General features: G+C 34.9%; 1 protein-coding gene across 1 annotated transcript in view; it reads right to left on the bottom strand.

Moving 5' to 3' along the window:
* LOC143230167 (uncharacterized) overlaps positions 1-20,736 on the bottom strand; it is a 71,437-nt gene that overhangs the window by 34,823 nt on the left and 15,878 nt on the right. The window contains exons 3-8 of the mRNA XM_076463246.1: positions 16,841-16,921; positions 16,522-16,667; positions 15,578-15,746; positions 12,879-13,253; positions 7,766-7,892; positions 4,579-4,740 (exon numbers count right to left, since the gene is read on the bottom strand). Of these exons, the coding sequence (XP_076319361.1) occupies positions 4,579-4,740; positions 7,766-7,892; positions 12,879-13,253; positions 15,578-15,746; positions 16,522-16,667; positions 16,841-16,921 (1,060 nt within the window). The remainder of the gene's footprint in view (positions 1-4,578; positions 4,741-7,765; positions 7,893-12,878; positions 13,254-15,577; positions 15,747-16,521; positions 16,668-16,840; positions 16,922-20,736) is intronic.

The following is a 20,736-nucleotide window of genomic DNA, read 5'->3' as shown; positions in this document are numbered from 1 at the left end:
ATAACAACAACATCAACCTGAATATTCAAGTTTCAACACACCTTAACTTTGGTCAAGGCCAATAACAACAACATCAACCTTGATAGTCAAGTTTCAAGATAGCTTAACTTTGATAAGAGACAAGAACAACAACATCAACCTTGATATTCAAGTTTCAAGACACATTAACTTTGGTGAAGGACAATAACAACATCAACCTTGATATTCAAGTTTCAAGACACATTAACTTTGGTGAGAGACAATAACAACAACATCAGCCTTGATATTCAAGTGTCAAGACACATTAACTTTGGTGAAGGACAAGAACAACAACATCAACCTTGATATTCAAGTTTCAAGACACATTAACTTTGGTGAAGGACAATAACAACAACATCAACATTGATATTCAAGTTTCAAGACACCTTAACTTTGGTGAGAGACACGAACGACAACATCAACCTTGACATTCAAGTTTCAAGACACATTAACTTTGGTGAAGGACAAGAACAACCACATCAACCTTGATATTCAAGTTTCAAGACACCTTAACTTTGGTCAAGGCCAATAACAACAACATCAGCCTTGATATTCAAGTTTCAAGACAGCTTAACTTTGGTGAAGGACACAAACAACAACATCAACCTTGATATTCAAGTTTCAAGACAGCTTAACTTTGATGAAGGACAATAACAACAACAACAACATCAACCTTGATATTGAAATTTCAAGACACATTAACTTTGGTGAAGGACAATAACAACAACATCAACCTTGATATTCAAGTTTCAAGACAGCTTAACTTTGGTGAAGGACAATAACAACAACATCAACCTTAATATTCAAGTTTCAAGATACATTAACTTTGGTGAGAGACAAGAACAACAACATCAACATTGATATTCAAGTTTCAAGACACATTAGCTTTGGTGAGAGACAAGAACAACAACATCAACCTTGATATTCAAGTTTCAAGACAGCTTAACTTTGGTGAAGGACAATAACAACAACATCAACCTTGATATTCAAGTTTCAAGACAGCTTAACTTTGATGATATACAATAACAACAACATCAACCTTGATATTCATGTTTCAAGACACATTAACTTTGATTAGAGACAATAACAACAACATCAACCTGAATATTCAAGTTTCAAGACAGCTTAACTTTGGTGAGAGACAAGAACAACAACATCAACCTTGATATTCAAGTTTCAAGACACATTAACTTTGGTGAAGGACAATAACAACATCATCAACCTTGATATTCAAGTTTCAAGACAGCGTAACTTTGGTGAAGGACAATAACAACAACATCAACCTTAATATTCAAGTTTCAAGACACATTAACTTTGGTGAGAGACAAGAACAACAACATCAACCTTGATATTCAAGTTTCAAGACAGCTTAACTTTGGTGAAGGACAATAACAACAACATCAACCTTGATATTCAAGTTTCAAGAGAGCTTAACTTTGATGATATACAATAACAACAACATCAACCTGATATTCATATTTCAAGACACATTAACTTTGATTAGAGACAATAACAACAACATCAACCTGAATATTCAAGTTTCAAGACACATTAACTTTGATGAGAGACAATAACAACAACATCAACCTTGATATTCAAGTTTCAACACACCTTAACTTTGGTGAAGGACAAGAACAACAACATCAACCTTGATATTCAAGTTTCAAGACACATTAACTTTGATGAGAGACAATAACAACAACATCAACCTTGATAGTCAAGTTTCAAGATAGCTTAACTTTGATAAGAGACAAGAACAACAACATCAACCTTGATATTCAAGTTTCAAGACAGCTTAACTTTGGTTAAGGACAATAACAACAACATCAACATTAATATTCAAGTTTCAAGACACATGAACTTTGGTGAGAGACACAAACAACAACATCAACCTTGATATTCAAGTTTCAAGACACATTAACTTTGACGAAGGACAATAACAACAACATGAATCTTGATATTCAAGTTTCAAGACACCTTAACTTTGGTGAGAGACACAAAGAACAACGTCAACCTTGATATTCAAGTTTCAAGACACATTAACTTTGGTGAGAGACAATAACAACAACATCAACCTTGACATTCAAGTTTCAAGACACATTAACTTTGGTGAAGGACAACAACAACAACATCAACCTTGATATTCAAGTTTCAAGACACATTAACTTTGGTGAAGGACAATAACAACAACATCAACCTTGATATTCAAGTTTCAAGACAGCTTAACTTTGGTGAAGGACAATAAGAACAACATCAACCTTGATATTCAAGTTTCAAGACACATTAACATTGATGAGAGACAGTAACAACAACATCAACCTTGATATTCAAGTTTCAAGACAGCTTAACTTTGGTGAAGGACAATAACAACAACATCAACCTTGATATTCAAGTTTCAAGACACATTAACTTTGGTGAAGGACAATAACAACAACATCAACCTTGATATTCAAGTTTCAAGACAGCTTAACTTTGGTGAAGGACAATAACAACAACATCAACCTTGATATTCAAGTTTCAAGACACATTAACATTGATGAGAGACAAGTAACAACAACATCAACCTTGATATTCAAGTTTCAAGACAGCTTAACTTTGGTGAAGGACAATAACAACAACATCAACCTTGATATTCAAGTTTCAAGACACATTAACATTGATGAGAGACAGTAACAACAACATCAACCTTGATATTCAAGTTTCAAGACAGCTTAACTTTGGTGAAGGACAAGAACAACAACATCAACCTTGATGTTAACTTGTAAAGCATCATAAATTTGGCAAGCATTAGGTATAATAACAATCTTGTTCAAAAGTTGCATAGCATCTACAGTGAGAGTGAGGAACAAGAAAAATCTCGTTTATTTGCCCTTGACTTTAAGAAATAATATAAAAGAAGCTGCAGTGTATTAACCCTGACACCTTTACTGATCGTGACACAAAGTTTTAAAGTTCAAATTCGAAACTTTATTATTGATTAGTATGACATGAAATCTTAACTTATAATCCATATCTTAACAGTATACAAATTTTCAATTCCACAAGGCAATAGTAAAAAGACAAAACATTAATTTTCCCTAGTGTAACATTTTCTCCGGGCATCTTTTCTTTGCCATTTTATCTACCATCCTTTGAAAAAGTACAAAATTAAACATGATACTTATAAAATTGTCACTGCTCAGACAAACCAGAACATTTATATTATAATTTTCAATTTTGTTGGGTTACTGAATAGCAAAATTAAACCCCTCCTATCATGCCTATCTGTTTAATCCTGTCTTTCAGGATTTGTTACTGACTTTCTCTTACATTTAATTATATTACTTGTAACCAACAGGAAATCAAGGTTTCCATCTATGAAATAATGAGTTGTATAACACTCACTGGATTCTGAACAAATAACTGTGAATTTCACTTAGAATACAAGCTTTGTTTCTGTGGAATATTTAATGACTAGCTTGGATGAATTTGTAACAAACTGTCTCATAATTAGAAATCAAGAAAAAGATTTAGACTTAGGGGAAATTATTTTTCTTTCACATGTTATTATTCTATGTTGTTTGGTTCATTATTTCATCAAATAAAAATTTCTACCATTGCTACCATTAGTATACAATATATGTGTCATCAACAATCACCAGTAAGAAACTTAGGTAAGAACTTTATTTTCATCTTTATTCATTATTTATTATTATAAAATAAACTAAAATGTATAAATAGGGATCTGTTAGATTAGGTAAACTAAATAATAATAATATAAAATGTTTCACAAGGTACACATGTGAGCAGCTCATATTAGCTTGAGTGATGTAATTCAATAAGGTAAGAGGAGCCTTACCCTCCCGCTCCCCGAGTGACTTACAATTTAACAATGGCATGTACAGCAATTGGATACAATTAAAAAGATAATAAAACAATAAAATGTAATTATAAATAGATGTATACTGCTACAAGCTCAGAGCTGCTTAGGATAAATGAATGTAGTTTCATGTTACAATCTGAAGTGAATTTAGAAAGAAAGAGAATAGCTCAGATTTGTTTTGGTGGTTATGAGATCAGCCACATTGACTGACACTGTATAGACTACAGAGAAAATATAGAGTTCTACTGAGGAAATTGTCTGAAGTGTATTTAGAAGGTTTTATGTATTGCACAAAGAAGTATTTTAATCTTAACATGAAAATTACTTTGAACTCTCTTTAAAACAAATACTCAATATATTCATGAACAAATCTTTAGTTTATCTTATTAAAAATAATTCACTACAATAATTTTTTACATGTATAAGCATTATAATATTAAATGAAAGACTGCTAAATTCTGTCAAGATATACACAATATATTGCATGTTGGAAGCATTATATCTATAGATTTTAAATAAACACAAGGAAATCACATGGTCAGTTACATTAACCAAGCTTGTGTTCGGAGAGTTAACATAAAACACGTGTTGTTATTCTATATGCTGACGTTGTGTTTTTATGCAACAATATCTATTCTAGTGAGAATTATTAATAGACTTATTCTGAAAATTCGTAACTGCTAGGATGGTGAACTTACCAAATGTAGACTGGTAAGGTCTCCACACGACCAGTTCTACTGATCTTCTGTAAACAGCCTGTTTTATTACACGTTCTGAATGTGCTCTTCCTGCAGCTTTCTCTCCATCTATGGCCCAGATTTTGTCTCCCACTCTTAAACCTGCAAAATCGCTGGGACTTCCTAAGAATGAGGTGAAACCAGTTAAGTAGGTTTGAGAAGCTCCTCTAAATATGTGTTTCAAACATGTTCTCACATCTACACAGAAGAGCTTGATTTTTATGTGCACCTACCTAGCTATGAGATTTGCATGTCACTAGTTACATTAATGATGCATGGTGTCATCAATGTATGAAAATAGTTATCCACTAATAAGAGGAAGACAGTCTTTTTGCTTGAATGAATGTCTTTCTTATACACAGAAAGAAAAAAGGTACCACATATGGGAAGTCAGTCAGTCAGTGTGTGTGTGTGTCAGTCACTTGGTGTAATAGGGTCGACATAGTGGTTGTGTGTCAGTCACTTGGTGTAAGAGGTACGACATAGTGGTTGTGTGTCAGTCACTTGGTGTAAGAGGGGCGACATAGTGGTTGTGTGTCAGTCACTTGGTGTAAGAGGGTCGACATAGTGGTTGTGTGTCAGTCACTTGGTGTAAGAGGGTCGACATAGTGGTTGTGTGTCAATCACTTGGTGTAAGAGGGGCGGCATAATGGTTGTGTGTCAGTCACTTGGTGTAAGAGGGGCGACATAGTGGTTGTGTGTCAGTCACTTGGTGTAAGAGGGGCGACATAGTGGTTGTGTGTCAGTCACTTGGTGTAAGAGGGGCGACATAGTGGTTGTGTGTCAGCCACTTGGTGTAAGAGGGGCGACATAGTGGTTGTGTGTCAGTCACTTGGTGTAATAGGGTCGACATAGTGGTTGTGTGTCAGTCACTTGGTGTAAGAGGGGCGACATAGTGGTTGTGTGTCAGTCACTTGGTGTAAGAGGGGCGACATAGTAGTTGTGTGTCAGTCACTTGGTGTAAGAGGGTCGACATAGTGGTTGTGTGTCAGTCACTTGGTGTAAGAGGGTCGACATAGTGGTTGTGTGTCAGTCACTTGGTGTAAGAGGGGCGGCATAGTGGTTGTGTGTCAGTCACTTGGTGTAAGAGGGGCGACATAGTGGTTGTGTGTCAGTCACTTGGTGTAAGAGGGGCGACATAGTGGTTGTGTGTCAGCCACTTGGTGTAAGAGGGGCGACATAGTGGTTGTGTGTCAGTCACTTGGTGTAAGAGGGGCGACATAGTGGTTGTGTGTCAGTCACTTGGTGTAATAGGGTCGACATAGTGGTTGTGTATCAGTCACTTGGTGTAATAGGGTTGACACAGTGGTTGTGTGTCAGTCACTTGGTGTAATAGGGTCGACACAGTGGTTGTGTGTCAGTCACTTGGTGTAAGAGGGCCGACACAGTGGTTGTGTGTCAGTCACTTGGTGTAAGAGGGCTGACACAGTGGTTGTGTGTCAGTCACTTGGTGTAAGAGGGGCGACACAGTGGTTGTGTGTCAGTCACATGGTGTAAGAGGGGCGACACAGTGGTTGTGTGTCAGTCACTTGGTGTAAGAGGGGCAACATAGTGGTTGTGTGTCAGTCACTTGGTGTAAGAGGGGCGACATAGTGTGTGTGTGTGTGTGTGTCAGTCACTTGGTGTTATAGGGTCGACATAGTGGTTGCCACCACTGTGAAAGATTCTACACAGTCCACCATCTCAGTCATTAAAACCTTGTTAGTGGAAAAGGTTTTCCATCCTCCACTTGACAAAAGGTGGGTAAGATAATTTACACTGGGGAGTTCAGGAAAAATCCATGTACCTACATCACACAAGTTAGAAATGCAGAAAATGAAATGACTGATTATTAAATTCTAAGTTTTGTAAAAGGCACAAATAAGCCAAGAAATTTAGCAGCTAACCCCATGGTACCAGCTTTCTGCATGATAATCCATGAAATGGTATAGATCAAACAATTGCATAAGTTTAATACCAAGAAGATATCTTGAGTTATTTCACAAAGATTCTTTTCTCATTATCAATACAGTTTAAATATAATTCCCACTTTCTTCTATAGCTAAGTGTTTGTCCATTACCATAACAGTTTAGGTGTTACTGTCGCTTTCTTCTATACCTAAGTGTGTGTCCATTACCATCACAGTTTAGATATTACTGTTATCTTCTTCTATAGCTAAGTGTGTGTCCATTACCCTCACAGTTTGAATATTACTGTCATCTTCTTCTATAGCAAAGTGTGTGTCCATTACCATCACACTTTAGATGTTACTGTCATCTTCTTCTATAGCTAAGTGTGTGTTCATTACCATCACAGCTTATATGTTACTGTTATCTTCTTCTATAGCTAAGTGTGTGTCCATTACCATCACAGTTTAAATATTACTGTCACCTTCTTCTATAGCTAAGTGTATGTCCATTACCATCACAGTTTAAATATTACTGTCACTTTCTTCTATAGCTAAGTGTGTGTCCATTACCATCACACTTTAGATGTTACTGTCATCTTCTTCTATAGCTAAGTGTGTGTTCATTACCATCACAGCTTATATGTTACTGTTATCTTCTTCTATAGCTAAGTGTGTGTCCATTACCATCACAGTTTAAATATTACTGTCACTTTCTTCTATAGCTAAGTGTGTGTCCATTACCATAACAGTTTAGATGTTACTGTCATCTTCTTCTATAGCTAAGTGTGTGTTCATTACCATCACAGCTTATATGTTACTGTTATCTTCTTCTATAGCTAAGTGTGTGTCCATTACCATCACAGTTTAAATATTACTGTCACTTTCTTCTATAGCTAAGTGTGTGTCCATTACCATAACAGTTTAGATGTTACTGTCATCTTCTTCTATAGCTAAGTGTGTATCCATTACCATAACAGTTTAGATGTTACTGTCATCTTCTTCTATAGCTAAGTGTGTGTCCATTACCATTAAAGTTTAGATGTTTCTGTCGCTTTCTTCTATACCTAAGTGTGTGTCCATTACCATCACAGTTGAGATATTACTGTTATCTTCTTCTATAGCTAAGTGTGTGTCCATTACCATCATAGTTTGAATATTACTGTCACATTCTCTTAAAGCTGAATGTCAGTTACAATGTCAATAACAAATGATCTTACAAAGTTACCACTAATATATATATTTAATATTCTGATACTCACCAGCCATAACTGACTGAACAGTTACTATGTTGTTAAAACATTCATCTTTCATGATAGAGAATCCAAAGTTTTTAACATCCGTTCCTTTTCTCAGCCAAAGACGAAGACATAACTCAACGCCATCAGCCTACACATTAAAACAATAAAACAAATAGCATATACAATAAAAGCCTACCATTTTGTACCTACACTAACTCAGAGTGATGTACATAAAACTAATGTTCTACTATATGAACAGATTCCTTAACTGTATTGTGGTACACCCACACATGTATAAAAAAAAATGTGCATCTCAGAACAGCTGGTATGGGTATTAACACTTTTAGTGATAAGGAGAGAACAACTGAAGATGACCTATGAAGGTTGAAACATTGTTCTCTGCTTATTAATAAAAGTGTTAATACCCATACCAGCCTTTCTGAGATACATTTTTACTCCAAGTGGGTTTCTCATCATCAAGAATAAAAACATTTAATAATGTAATTAGTTTTATCTTCATAAACATATACTAAAGAAATCTCTAACTGTACAACACTATTGTGATATACAGAGTTAATTTGTTGATGTACATGTATGTTAAACAGATACTGCAGTATTTGGTTGGTTGGTGTTTCATGGTGGAAAACAAACAAATGGTAAAAGTAAAGAAGCAAAATATTATAAAAGGTAAACATAAATTGAATTGAAAACTTAGTTGAGTTTGAAAAATGCCAAACTTTAATAGAATTAAATATAAGTTAGACACTGTCATCATCAGGAAAAAAAATCCACAAAAAACATGTCTGAAATGGTGCCAAAGTACATGGATAGAACAACGATGTAACAGTAAAATGTGGGCTAATCTAACTTCAATGCCACACAGACCACATACTGGTGAATTAAATTCAGATAAAAGAAAATGATGACTTAAAAACTGACCAATGTATAAACTAGCCAGAACAACTTCCTCTTTCCAACCCTCATGAAACCAAGACAGCTAAAGAGCAACAAAAGGTTTGATCTGGGAATGCTTGCTATCATGTCAGTCACATCAAGTCGACTGCCAATTGGAATGACAACAAGATTCAAATACAGGACTGTAGTCCATATATAGGACAGGAACAGCACCAGAGCAGAAGGATTTAGCTGCTGTGTCAGTGAGCTCGTTACCATAAGAGCCAACATGGCCAGGTATCCAGAAAAACTGGACAGAAACAGAAGATTAAGAAACACAGATCAGTCATTTTTGAATATGAATTAGTTCTCACCCTATTCTCATGTGAAGCAACTTCAGGACCAGTAGAGAGCTAAGAGAGTCAGTGTAAATGGTACAATCAGTGTACTTCACAGCTTCTGCATAATCCAGGGCAATATAAATGATGTACAACTCAGATTTCATGAGAAACCACTGAACCACAACCATGGCAGAGTGCATGAAGTTACACGAGTTTGAACAGTAGGAGAAAGTTGGTGAGTAATAAAGAACAGGAAAGGATCAAACATAGAATCAATTGTAGAGTAAAAAATGATGAGCAAAAATGAGCAAATGGTGAAAAGCTGGAGACCACCATGGATGAGGCTACCAGAAGAAACATGCCAATATATTAGGTACAGAATGAACAGATGATTCAATGATGCACTCAGTTACTGCCTTCTCATGATAATTAACAGATAGAAGACAAACAAAGCAGGATTGAGTTCCAGGAGAGAGGTGAAGGTGAACCATTCATCCTGGCACTCAGATGATGTGGCATCAACCATGGCCAATTTCCATCAAAACAACAGATAAATGATCACTGCCCCACAGGTCACTGTCAATTCTCCAGGAAAAATGTGAAGGAGGACAGATAGATAAATCAATAGCAAGAAAAAAATGACTAGGTGTATGAAAATATGTAAAGGAACCAGTATTGAAAAGATAATGGTTGAGATCCCATAGCATATGCTCCATGAAACAACCCCTTCTGTCAATATCAGCACTATCCCAAGGAGAACTGTGTCCATTAAAGTCTCCCAGGATTACAAAGGAAGATGACAACTGTTCTTTGAAAGCATCAAGATCTGACTGATCCCAAGTCTCTCCAGGAGACAGGTAGAGAGAACAAGCATTGATGGTATGTCTCAAGGAAGCATGAATGGCTATGGCTTCCAAGGGTGTATTGAGTGGCACAGACAAGGTGGGCAAGTGCTGATCAACCAGCATTGCCACAACTCTGTGCATTCATCCATTACACAACCTGTCATTCTTGTATAAGGAAAATAGCTGAAAAGTGACAGTATCAGTAGGTTGCAGGAATTTTTCCTGTAAGGAAATACATGTAGGATGATAGGAATTGATCAAGGCCTTAATGTCAGCCAGTTTACAATGAAAACCTTGACAGTTACACTGTATCAAAGTGACCATTTTTATGTAGGTGGAGGAGAAATGGGCAGAGAACTCATCTGTTTATGACCATATCATTTTTCTTTGTTAGAAAGAGGTTTATTATCTCCATGAATCCTGCTCTAAGTCCAGTGGCAACTCTCAGTCAGTAGACAGATCCCAGTAACTGAGGTCATGAACAAATAATTATTCTGCATCTTGGGACTGACGAAGATGGACCTGAGCTGACAAAGGAAGTGTTGTTCTATGAGGAGACACACCACAATGCTAAACAAGGACACTTGAGACAATGAGAAGGCTTCACAAGCACAAGCTACCCCCAAACACCAGTGTCACACACAATATCAAAACCACTTCAGAATGTCCAGTACTGGTACTAATTCACTGCACAACAATGTTTTTGAAAAGTTTTGCTTTCTGAAAAGTTTTTGCTCATTTTGAGAGGTACCTGGTGGGAATGCACAAATATAGTTTTTGTTTTGCTTCATCATGTAGGAACTCTGAGAAATACATAGTTAACTGCTTACCGGCAATGACGTATTTAATTGCGTTTATGTTTCTAATACGCTATTAAGTTCAACATAATTAAAAGTGTTTTGATCCTGATTTTTGTTTGTATTCAATGTCATGTGCATCACGTTGCAGTGTCCAACAGTAGTCAGCAAGTATTGACGGATTCCAATTGCCCTGATATCGTTTTTCCATTGTAGCAATGTCCTGGTGAAACCTTTCACCGTGTTCGTCACTGACAGCACTGAGATTTATGGGTAAGAAGTCCAAGTGTGAGTAGAGGAAATGAATCTTGAGTGACATGTTGCACTTCATTGTTTTGTTTGCTTTGAGAAGTTTGTCTACCAGCTGAATGTAATGTGGGGCTCTGTAACTGCCAAGACAATTGTTAACAACGTCTTTGAAGGCTTTCCAGGTAATCTTTTCCGGCCCAACTAACAGATCTTCAAACTGCTTGTCACTCATAACATGTCTGGTCTGAGGGCCAACAAATATGCCCTCTTTGGTCTTGTCCTCAGTTATTCTTGGGAACACCTGTCTTAAATAACGAAAACTTTTGCCTTCTTTGTTCATTGCTTTCACAAAATTCTTCATAGGTCCCAATTTTATGTGAAGAGAAGGCAAAAAAATCTTTGCCGAGTCAACAAGCGGTTCATGTGTCACATTTTTCTGTCCTGGAACCTACTTTTTATGGAGTGACCAGCTCTGTCTTGAATAATGCGACTCTTTGGCAGGACTGTCCCATTCACAGATAACACAACAGTACTTTGTACAGCCGAGCTGCAGTCCCAGTAACAGGTCAATGACTTTCAGATCTCCACAGATATTCCAATTGTACTTGCTGTACTGGATGTGCTTTAGTAACATTTCCACGTTCTCCTGGTTTCTTTCATATCCAACAGGTACTGAATGGTGAACGTTGTCATTGTGTAACAAAACAGCTTTGAGGCTTAACATTGATGAATCAATAAAGAGACACCACTCTTGTGGGTCATGGTCACAACCCAAAGCAGAGAACAATCCTTCGATGTCAACACAGAAACAGAGACTGTTAACTTGTGCAAAGAATTTGGTTATATCATCTTAGTGGCTTCGAAAAACAGAAATTTTTGCACCTGGTGACAGCAAACACCATTCCTGCAGTCTCGAACCCAACAATTCGGCTTTTGCTTTTGACAGACCCAAATCTCTGACCAGACCATTTAATTCTGAGTGTGTTATGAGATGTGGATCGCCTAAGGAGCACTGTTCAAAATCCAGATCAATGTCACTGCCAGTTCCCTGCATTACAGTTTCTTCATCTAGTTCATCTAAGGTCCATTTCTCTGGTGGTTTCTGAATTAAAAGACTGTCATCCTGTAAAACATCTATAACATCTAACCTACTTGTTACAGTGCTACTGAGGCAATGCTATATTCTGAAACAATACGTACACACTATAAGGTCTATATTAATCCAATGAGTAGCATCTGTATATGCAAGCCACTTTTATAGCCTGCTGAGACAATGTCAAGCCAGCTCAGGCCTGCCGGGTCTGCATACTTCCACAGAACAGCTTCCAACCTGGCCTGATTTCATGCTTGGACATGCCCAGACTGCACAAAACATTGTTCATAGGTCTCTTTCAGAAACAAGAATTTTTGGACACAAATATAAGAAAAAAATGACAAAACTGAAGATTTAGATGAAATGGTACGTGATGGGCAAATTTGGATTGATTTTTGTGATCAGCAGCCAAAAAATCTATAAGGAACACCCAACAGTGTTGAAGAAGCAAAAACTTTGTTGTGCAGTGTAATTTGATCCTAGCTCAACAGGACAAACCAAGTGACCTTGGTAGAGCCATTCCAAGGACACCCATCAACAGGAACCAAGACCAAAATAGTGTATTGCATTGCTCGAAATATTACTTAACTATCAGGATTATCTCCTCCCCTTTGCAGGTCACCATGCATGGCAAACATGTAAGTGGATGTTCAGATCCCAGTGGAGGTAAACTGAAAGTACAGAACCTAAAGAAACACTACAACAGTAACACACATGTACATCAATACAGCTAATCCTACATTTCTATACATCCTAGTAAGTATACAGTAAAATCAAACTTACTCGAGTACAAAGTTAAATTCAAGAAGCTATGGCATAAAGGAAGATCCACCTTCGTGTAATATAAAGCTAATTCCAGAATTTAAAGCTAAACCTACCAGTGTAAATTAATATTTAACAAGAATTATAACATACCTTGAACTGGTTATAGAAGCTATCTTTACTACTTCCTTTCTGATATTTACTGGAACTGAATTCTTCAAGCATTTCCATTCCCACTGTCAACTCTTCATTGCCACATTCATCTTCAGTAAGGGTTTTTTCTACACCACTGCTGCTGTCAAAGCTAAAGTCTGAAGCACTATCCAACCGTTCACAGGAGTTCTGTCGACTGTCTCTTGTGAAGTTGGCACCTCTGCTTTCACTGTTTTCAGTGCAGGAAGAAAGAAGCCCAGAATCTGTGTGATATGACACATGTTCACATTCTTTGTCCAATGTCTTGTACTTATCAGGTGATATCAATGTTTCCTGTTGAAAGGTTTGATTCATTGTGCCATTTGTTTCATTTACCTACAACAAATGTGGAGAAAAACAACAAACTGTCTAAATATCATGTATATGTTGACATCCAAGAAACAACAATACATATTATTAACCAATAATAAGAATCTGCAATGATAAGAATCTAAAATAATGTAGTTCATGAAAAAAATCAATAAGAACCTACAACCATGTAATTCATAAACAAACACATAACCTGCAATAGTGCTGTTTGGTTTACAATACCTTACTATTATTTCTAGCTCAGGAACATCATAAAACATGATAAAGGCACATATAAAGAAAGTGTTTAACTGTATATTTAATTAATTCACTTCACCAATGCAGGAAGCTAAGTTTTGAAAGTGAAAAGTGAATTATAAAAAAAAACAAACAATTCCACAAGAAATATCAAATAATACAAATCCAACTTTGTTGATGAACAAAAATATTCCAGCAAAAGATTATCAAAGCAAATATCTTAATATATCTTCTTATTCTGAAAAAGGAACAACGTTAAAATGAGGTTAAATCTCTTCACAGAGTAATAAACCATGAAGAATTTCTTACATTATACAGCATGACTCGGACTTTTTAAAGCACATTAGAAATATGAAAAACTATCTGAGTTCATTATCAATCCGTCAACATTAAAATCTAAAAGATAGATAACTTTATAGTTTATCTGCTGTTTTAAACAAGGACTATCTAGAAGAAAGATAAGATAATGATCTCACTCATAACCAGACAGCAAGAACATAACATCCTGGTGAACAAAAGGTTAAAAGGAAATATAATTTGAAAGCAGACATCAGGCCTGCCAGGCCAAAACTTGCAAGAATAATTTTATTTACATGAAGCAGACATCAGGCCTGCCAGGCCAAAACTTGCAAGAATAATTTTATTTACATAAAGCAGACATCAGGCCTGCCAGGCCAAAACTTGCAAGAATAATTTTATTTACATGAAGCAGACATCAGGCCTGCCAGGCAAAACTTGCAAGAATAATTTTATCTACATGTAATGAGATTATAGTTCCTATTAGGAGGGGTATTTCTCTACTTGAAAGGCAGTTTTCTTCTTAATTATAGGTACTGTTGTAGAATCACTAAACAATAAAAGATGAACAAAGGTCCCGTTATGAGAAATAATCTGTCTTCAAGCAAGCTGATTAAAAGTTATAATGGTAACAATGCAAGATGCAGTATTAGAAAATAACAAGTGGCTGGTCTGTCAAATACAGAAAACCATTACATTCAGGAGCTTTTTCTTTCTTTCATTCACCACATTTCCACTAAGTTTTTTAAATATTTTATGTTACTATAAGACAAATAAAGCTAATGTATATCTATGATTTCTGACAATGTACTATGGTGTTTAAAGATAAGTCTTGTTATTATTCAATCAATTTTTGCTGATAATGAATAAATAACCATTTTACAATAAGTGAAGTTCCATGTACTACAACATCATGTATGGTCCTTCCAATTTTCTGACATTTGAAGCCAAATATATTAATTAATGTTTCTGATAAAATGATGGAATACTGACACATCATTCTATACACACCCAGATCAAGATCCATGAATCTCAAAGTTCTTTTTTAGGTATGGAATTTCTGTAAGAAAATCACTTTAGTGATAAAAAGTTCTTTCTATCTGAATTTATAAAAGAGTTAAATATTTCATGTATTAAATTTAAATACCTGGATGTTATTCACTCCAGACAACTGGAATATTCACCTCGTTATTCATCGCTCCAGACAACTGGAATATTCACCTCGTTATTCGCTCCAGACAACTGGAATATTCTAGACAACTGGAATATTCACCTCACCGTTATTTATTCCAGACAACTGGATATTCACCTGGAATATTCACCTCGTTATTCATTCCAGACAACTGGATATTCACCTCGTTATTCATTCCAGACAACTGGAATATTCACCTCGTTATTCATTCCAGACAACTGGATATTCACCTCGTTATTCATTCCAGACAACTGGATATTCACCTCGTTATTCATTCCAGACAACTGGATATTCACCTCGTTATTCATTCCAGACAACTGGAATATTCACCTCGTTATTCATTCCAGACAACTGGATATTCACCTCGTTATTCATTCCAGACAACTGGAATATTCACCTTGTTATTCACTCCAGACAACTGGAACATTTACCTCGTTATTCATTCCATACAACTGGATATTTACCTCATTATTGAATTTAGACACAGTTAAATACCAAGCAGTACATAAAAAGTGAGAAATAAAACTTGTCAGTTCTTTAGCTCATACAGAGGATCTTACAGTACAGGAACCTGAGGATCATGACAACAAACACCTGGACTTACCTCACCGTGCATCTGAAGAAAAACCTCCTTTTTCCAACATTCTTCCTCAGTGTTACTTTCATTATTAGAACCACACTCAGAACTGGTGTGCCTTTCTTCGTTTGAGTCAAATTGACCTTCATCTTGGGCTGAGTAAATGGACAAGTTGAAAGGTTTTCGTTTTTCTGAACTAAAATTTTAGGGAGGAAAAAAATCAGTTTTTGATAAAAATTAGTATAAGACTTCAAGATGGGCCATTAGTATATTTATACAGTTAATGATTACCCTCACTACAACACACTGAGGTGAATGAACCAGCTGTGTGTTACATATTCCCTTCTTCATGTAACTGTTCACAATATCTGTCATTCTGACTGACACAAAGTATTTGTTGTTGAGATAAACAAATGTATTTACAGACTGGTGAAATTAACATTCAACAAATGTTACAAACAACAAGAATTAATATAGTAATTAATTATTCAGATGAAAAGTGTTTTGGTAAAGTTATTTTATTCATTGTACAAGCACACTCCAGACTAGGCTACGTTACAAGCACACTCTAGACTAGGCTACGTTACAAGCACACTCTAGACTAGGCTACGTTACAAGCACACTCCAGGCTACGTTACATGCACACTCCAGGCTACGTTACATGCACACTCTAGACTAGGCTACGTTACAAGCACACACTAGACTGTGTTACATGTATGACATCAAGGTACCATGAGTTACAAAGTGGTAACATGTAACGTTGATGCTAAGTTATTATCAGGTCTGGAGTGGTAACATCTGTTGTTCAACGTGCAACATGAGGAAATGCTTAAAATGTGAAACTACTAATATCTAGTTCCAAATATAAAAGTCACTAAACCTACATTATATTATACTACATGTGAACATGTAATCTTAAACAAGTTATAAAAAATATCTTAAGTAATGTTCTGGTAACTGAATATCATTACCGTTCTTCCATCATTTTAGAGAAGGTTTTTGTCTTTTTTGGCTCATAGTTCAGTTTCTCTTCAAGTTCAATTTGGCGCATTTCCTCCATTCGTTCAATTATGTCCTTAGAGGCCTTCTTTCTTCGAGATTTCCAGCTATCCAAGTTCTTTACAAAGATTGAATGTTATATGTAAACAAGAGAATTACTAGATAAGTAACAGTAGTTTATTGTTATATCTTTCTTAAAATCTTTATAATTACATGCACACCACTGTTAGAAAACCATCATTAATTACATTAAAATACAGGTTTTTTAATAACATCTAACTTCATACTCACATCCTGCCATTCATCATCATGTTCTTTCAGTTTGGTTTTTATTACTTTTGTTTCTTTTGCCAATTTCATTTGTTCTTTAGCCTGAAAGTTTAAAAGTAAAATTATACACTTCTGCATGTGTATGAAACACTTATGTTTCTGTACACACATAAGAAAGAATTTAGCCAAGATCAAGGTATACATAGTAGCTCCTTTTGTGAATTGAATGGATATTTGTACATTAAAGCAAAATTTTATCCAAACAATAATTACTTTTGTGAAGCTAATGACAAATATTATTTGCTACTAAAAATTATGTTGAAAAATGTTAATTACAGTTATCAGATTTAGCAACACATACAAATGTTGGCTGAACTCTAGACTAGAAAGTACAACATTACATGTACAAATGTGAACTAGAAACCTCTGCACAATACTCACACAGAAAGTCAAGATCTGTCCATTACAAAGCTATTTGCAGTCAAATGTTTATCAACTGATTTCATTTTACATTCAAAAGTTCCATAGACAAAACAAATATGAATTACTTGAGTTGAGGAATATAAATTATCACCAAATGCACCAAGACTGACAAAATCCTAGAAGGAAAACATTAACAAGAGTACATTATCAATAATAATGTCCTTTGTTCATACATAACAGGTTGATCCTCTTCTAGTTGGATGTTAAAATACAGGAATATATCACCAGTGGAGAATATATAACCTTTACAGATGTACTGAAGCTTTGCTATCTATCAACAGGAAACTTTCAATATGAAAAAAAGACTAAACTAGACTCATCTGCTACTATGAAACTTAACTTTAATACAGCCCTGGATTACAAAATAGTTTCCTTTTCTGGTAGCACAACTTACTGCTTTACAGCATACCTGAATAATGAAGTGCAGAACTTTGTGCAACATCAAACCAGCCACCTTAATACTTACTGGCTGAAGTAACAGAATGTATGCTTCGCTGACTTCAGTAATGATGTCTCAAGACGAGGTCAGACAGTCCTGAACTCTGAAGGATCACCTTATATTCAGGTTAAGGCAGATTACACAAAACACGCTACTGAGAATCATGTTATTTATGAGGGAAAGCAGGTTTGAAAGCTTTTATTATTTCCATTGGTGAATCATTTATTTATACCCCTACATGTGATACATTATATACTTCTAACTTGTTTGGTTAATTCCTTACCTACAAAAACATTAGATTCCTTTCAACCACCAGTTACATGTGATACGTTACACATTTATAACTTGTTTGGTTAATTCCTTACTTACAAAGACATTAGATTCCTTTCAACCACCAGTTATATGTGATATGTGAACCATGCTCATTTCTCAATATATCATTATTGTTATCAACATGATTAAATGTTATAATTTTAAATGTTAAAAACAAGCCTTATGTATCTCAAGCTTCTTTAAAGTTACAATATATAAACCATAAATGTTTAAGCCATAAACAAGACACATTAAAATTAAACAAAATATGCTGCATATGTTTAAAAAATGATCCTGGGGTACAAGCTACAACGTGTGATTATGAAATGTATCTTAGGTTTTGAAGGTGACTGAGAAGTAGGATCCACATTGTGGTGGGGATACACTGTCTATCAGTCTTAACCTACAATTTGCTAGTCTCACATAAGAAGATTAGAAATTTAAAAATTAGGAAAGTAAGATGTTGGTGCTCAAGGCCAAAATGTCCCTCATCTATATCACCCTTCACTGCCTGCAAACTGTTGTGGGAAGGTGACTGCTCTCCCAAGTTAAAATAAAAATGAGATAAGCATAAAAAGATTAAAAGTAATAAATAAATAAAAATATAAAATAAGGTACTTTTTTTTCTGAAATGCTTCAGTTCTATAGAATTCATTAAATTGTTTTTAACTTGAGATCTATGTAAATGTATATGTATATATAATTGGTTTGAAGTTTGACCCCATATTCCATATTACATTTAGTACACATTACTTAATGAATAAATTATATTTCTTATTTTACAAAATGAATTAGTATAAGTAATAGGGTGAAAAGTATTTAGAGAAGGATATGCGAGACATATTTTGGTATTACATTTACAGCAATATAATTACTATAACCAGCTCACTAGGCTAAATTATAGTTTCAATTTAATATGTCACAAGTTAAGGCTATTATACTTAACTTCATAAAACTCGAATAATGCAATTTAGTACCTTATTTTCCATCTTTTTATGTTTATCTTATTTTTATTTTAACATGGGAAAGTAGTCACCTTCCCACAACTGTCTGCGGGCAGTGAAGGGTGATAGAAAAGAGAGACATTGTGGGCTTTAGCACAAACATCTTGCTCTCCTAAATTTTAAATTTTTAATCTTCTTATGCAAGACTAGCAAACTGGAGGTTAAGACTAATAGACAGTGTATCCCCACCACACACAATGTGGGTCCTACTTCCTCAGTCACCTCCAAAACCTAGGATACGTTTTATAATCCCACATTGTAGCTTGTACCCTAGGATTTTTTTTTTTAAATATGCAGTGTATTTTGTTTAATTTTAATGTGTTTTGTTTGTGGCTTAAAAATTTATGGTTATAATATAATTAATCAGAGGTTGGGATTTCCTGTTTTAAGCAGTCCTTCATTGTGATTTTGTTTACTTATTTAGCTTCTTTTGGATGTAATTATTTAATTTCACTAAAATATATATAAAGACACATACACTCTTTTAAGCACACTGTATTGGTGAAAGTGTGTGTGGTTAACCTAGATTTCTCATGACTGAAGATGTTATGGATTATTTAAAGAACACATAACATAAAGAATATCTGACAAGTGGTTACCCACCAGCAACACTGGTGAATCACAGTTTAATGCTGTTTTTATTAATACTATGACCATCGTCTAGTTTTCAGGAACAAATAGAAAGTTACTTATTTCCAAGATATTAACAGAAAACATAATACAAACAGTTTATCAGATTTGAGATAGTTGAAATTATAGACAGATATGTAAAACAATTGGGTATTTGTAAGTCATGAGCTCAGCTCTTTAAAATACAGGATCCATGCTGTCCTATTGAAACTAAAGTATGAAACCGTTCCAGCAAAGTAAACCAAACAACAATAAAATAAGTTATACTTCTGAAGGAAAATCATTGTTAATTAAACATCCCATTAATTAGAATTATTATTATGAACTTCTCACATAGTTTCATTCATGAACAGATCCAATAAAATCAATCAATTTTTTAGTTCATAAAAATAATTAACTGTAATCATAGTTAACACAACACTAAAGAGAATCAGTTTTACTGTTATCCTTCCTCATGTTAACACAACACTAAAGAGAATCAGTTTTACTGTTATCCTCCCTCACGTTAACACAACACTAAAGAGAATCAGTTTTGCTGTTATCCTTCCTCATGTTAACACAACACTAAAGAGAATCAGTTTTGCTGTTATCCTTCCTCATGTTAACACAACACTAAAGAGAATCAATTTTGCTGTTATCCTTCCTCATGTTAGCACAACACAAAAGAGATATTCAGTTTTATTGTTACATGTTCATTTGTACTAACACATATATGTAAGAAAGAACCAAGATAGATTCACAGTTATTTATGGAAGATTAAAGATAAGATAAACATACAGCTGAGGACCACGTCAAGATACACATACTGCTGATCTTCACTACAATTTTAGCATTTTCTACATCAAGACTTTCTTGTTCACAGACATAATTATATTAAATACTAAATGATCCTGTATGATTTTGATGTAAATCTCTGCTGCCTAAGTTTTGTAGGTGAATAATTATCTTATTTCCCAATGATCGGGGGTATTTACTAAACAGTCTATAGTAACCCACCATTTGATTCATGAACAGTTGGAAAATTATTAATGAAATGTTGAATGGACATT

This window comes from Tachypleus tridentatus, chromosome 10 (genome assembly GCF_004210375.1).
Source record: "Tachypleus tridentatus isolate NWPU-2018 chromosome 10, ASM421037v1, whole genome shotgun sequence".
NCBI lineage: Eukaryota > Metazoa > Arthropoda > Merostomata > Xiphosura > Limulidae > Tachypleus > Tachypleus tridentatus.
Note: the sequence above shows the minus strand (reverse complement) of the source record. Positions and strands in the feature narration are given on the sequence as shown.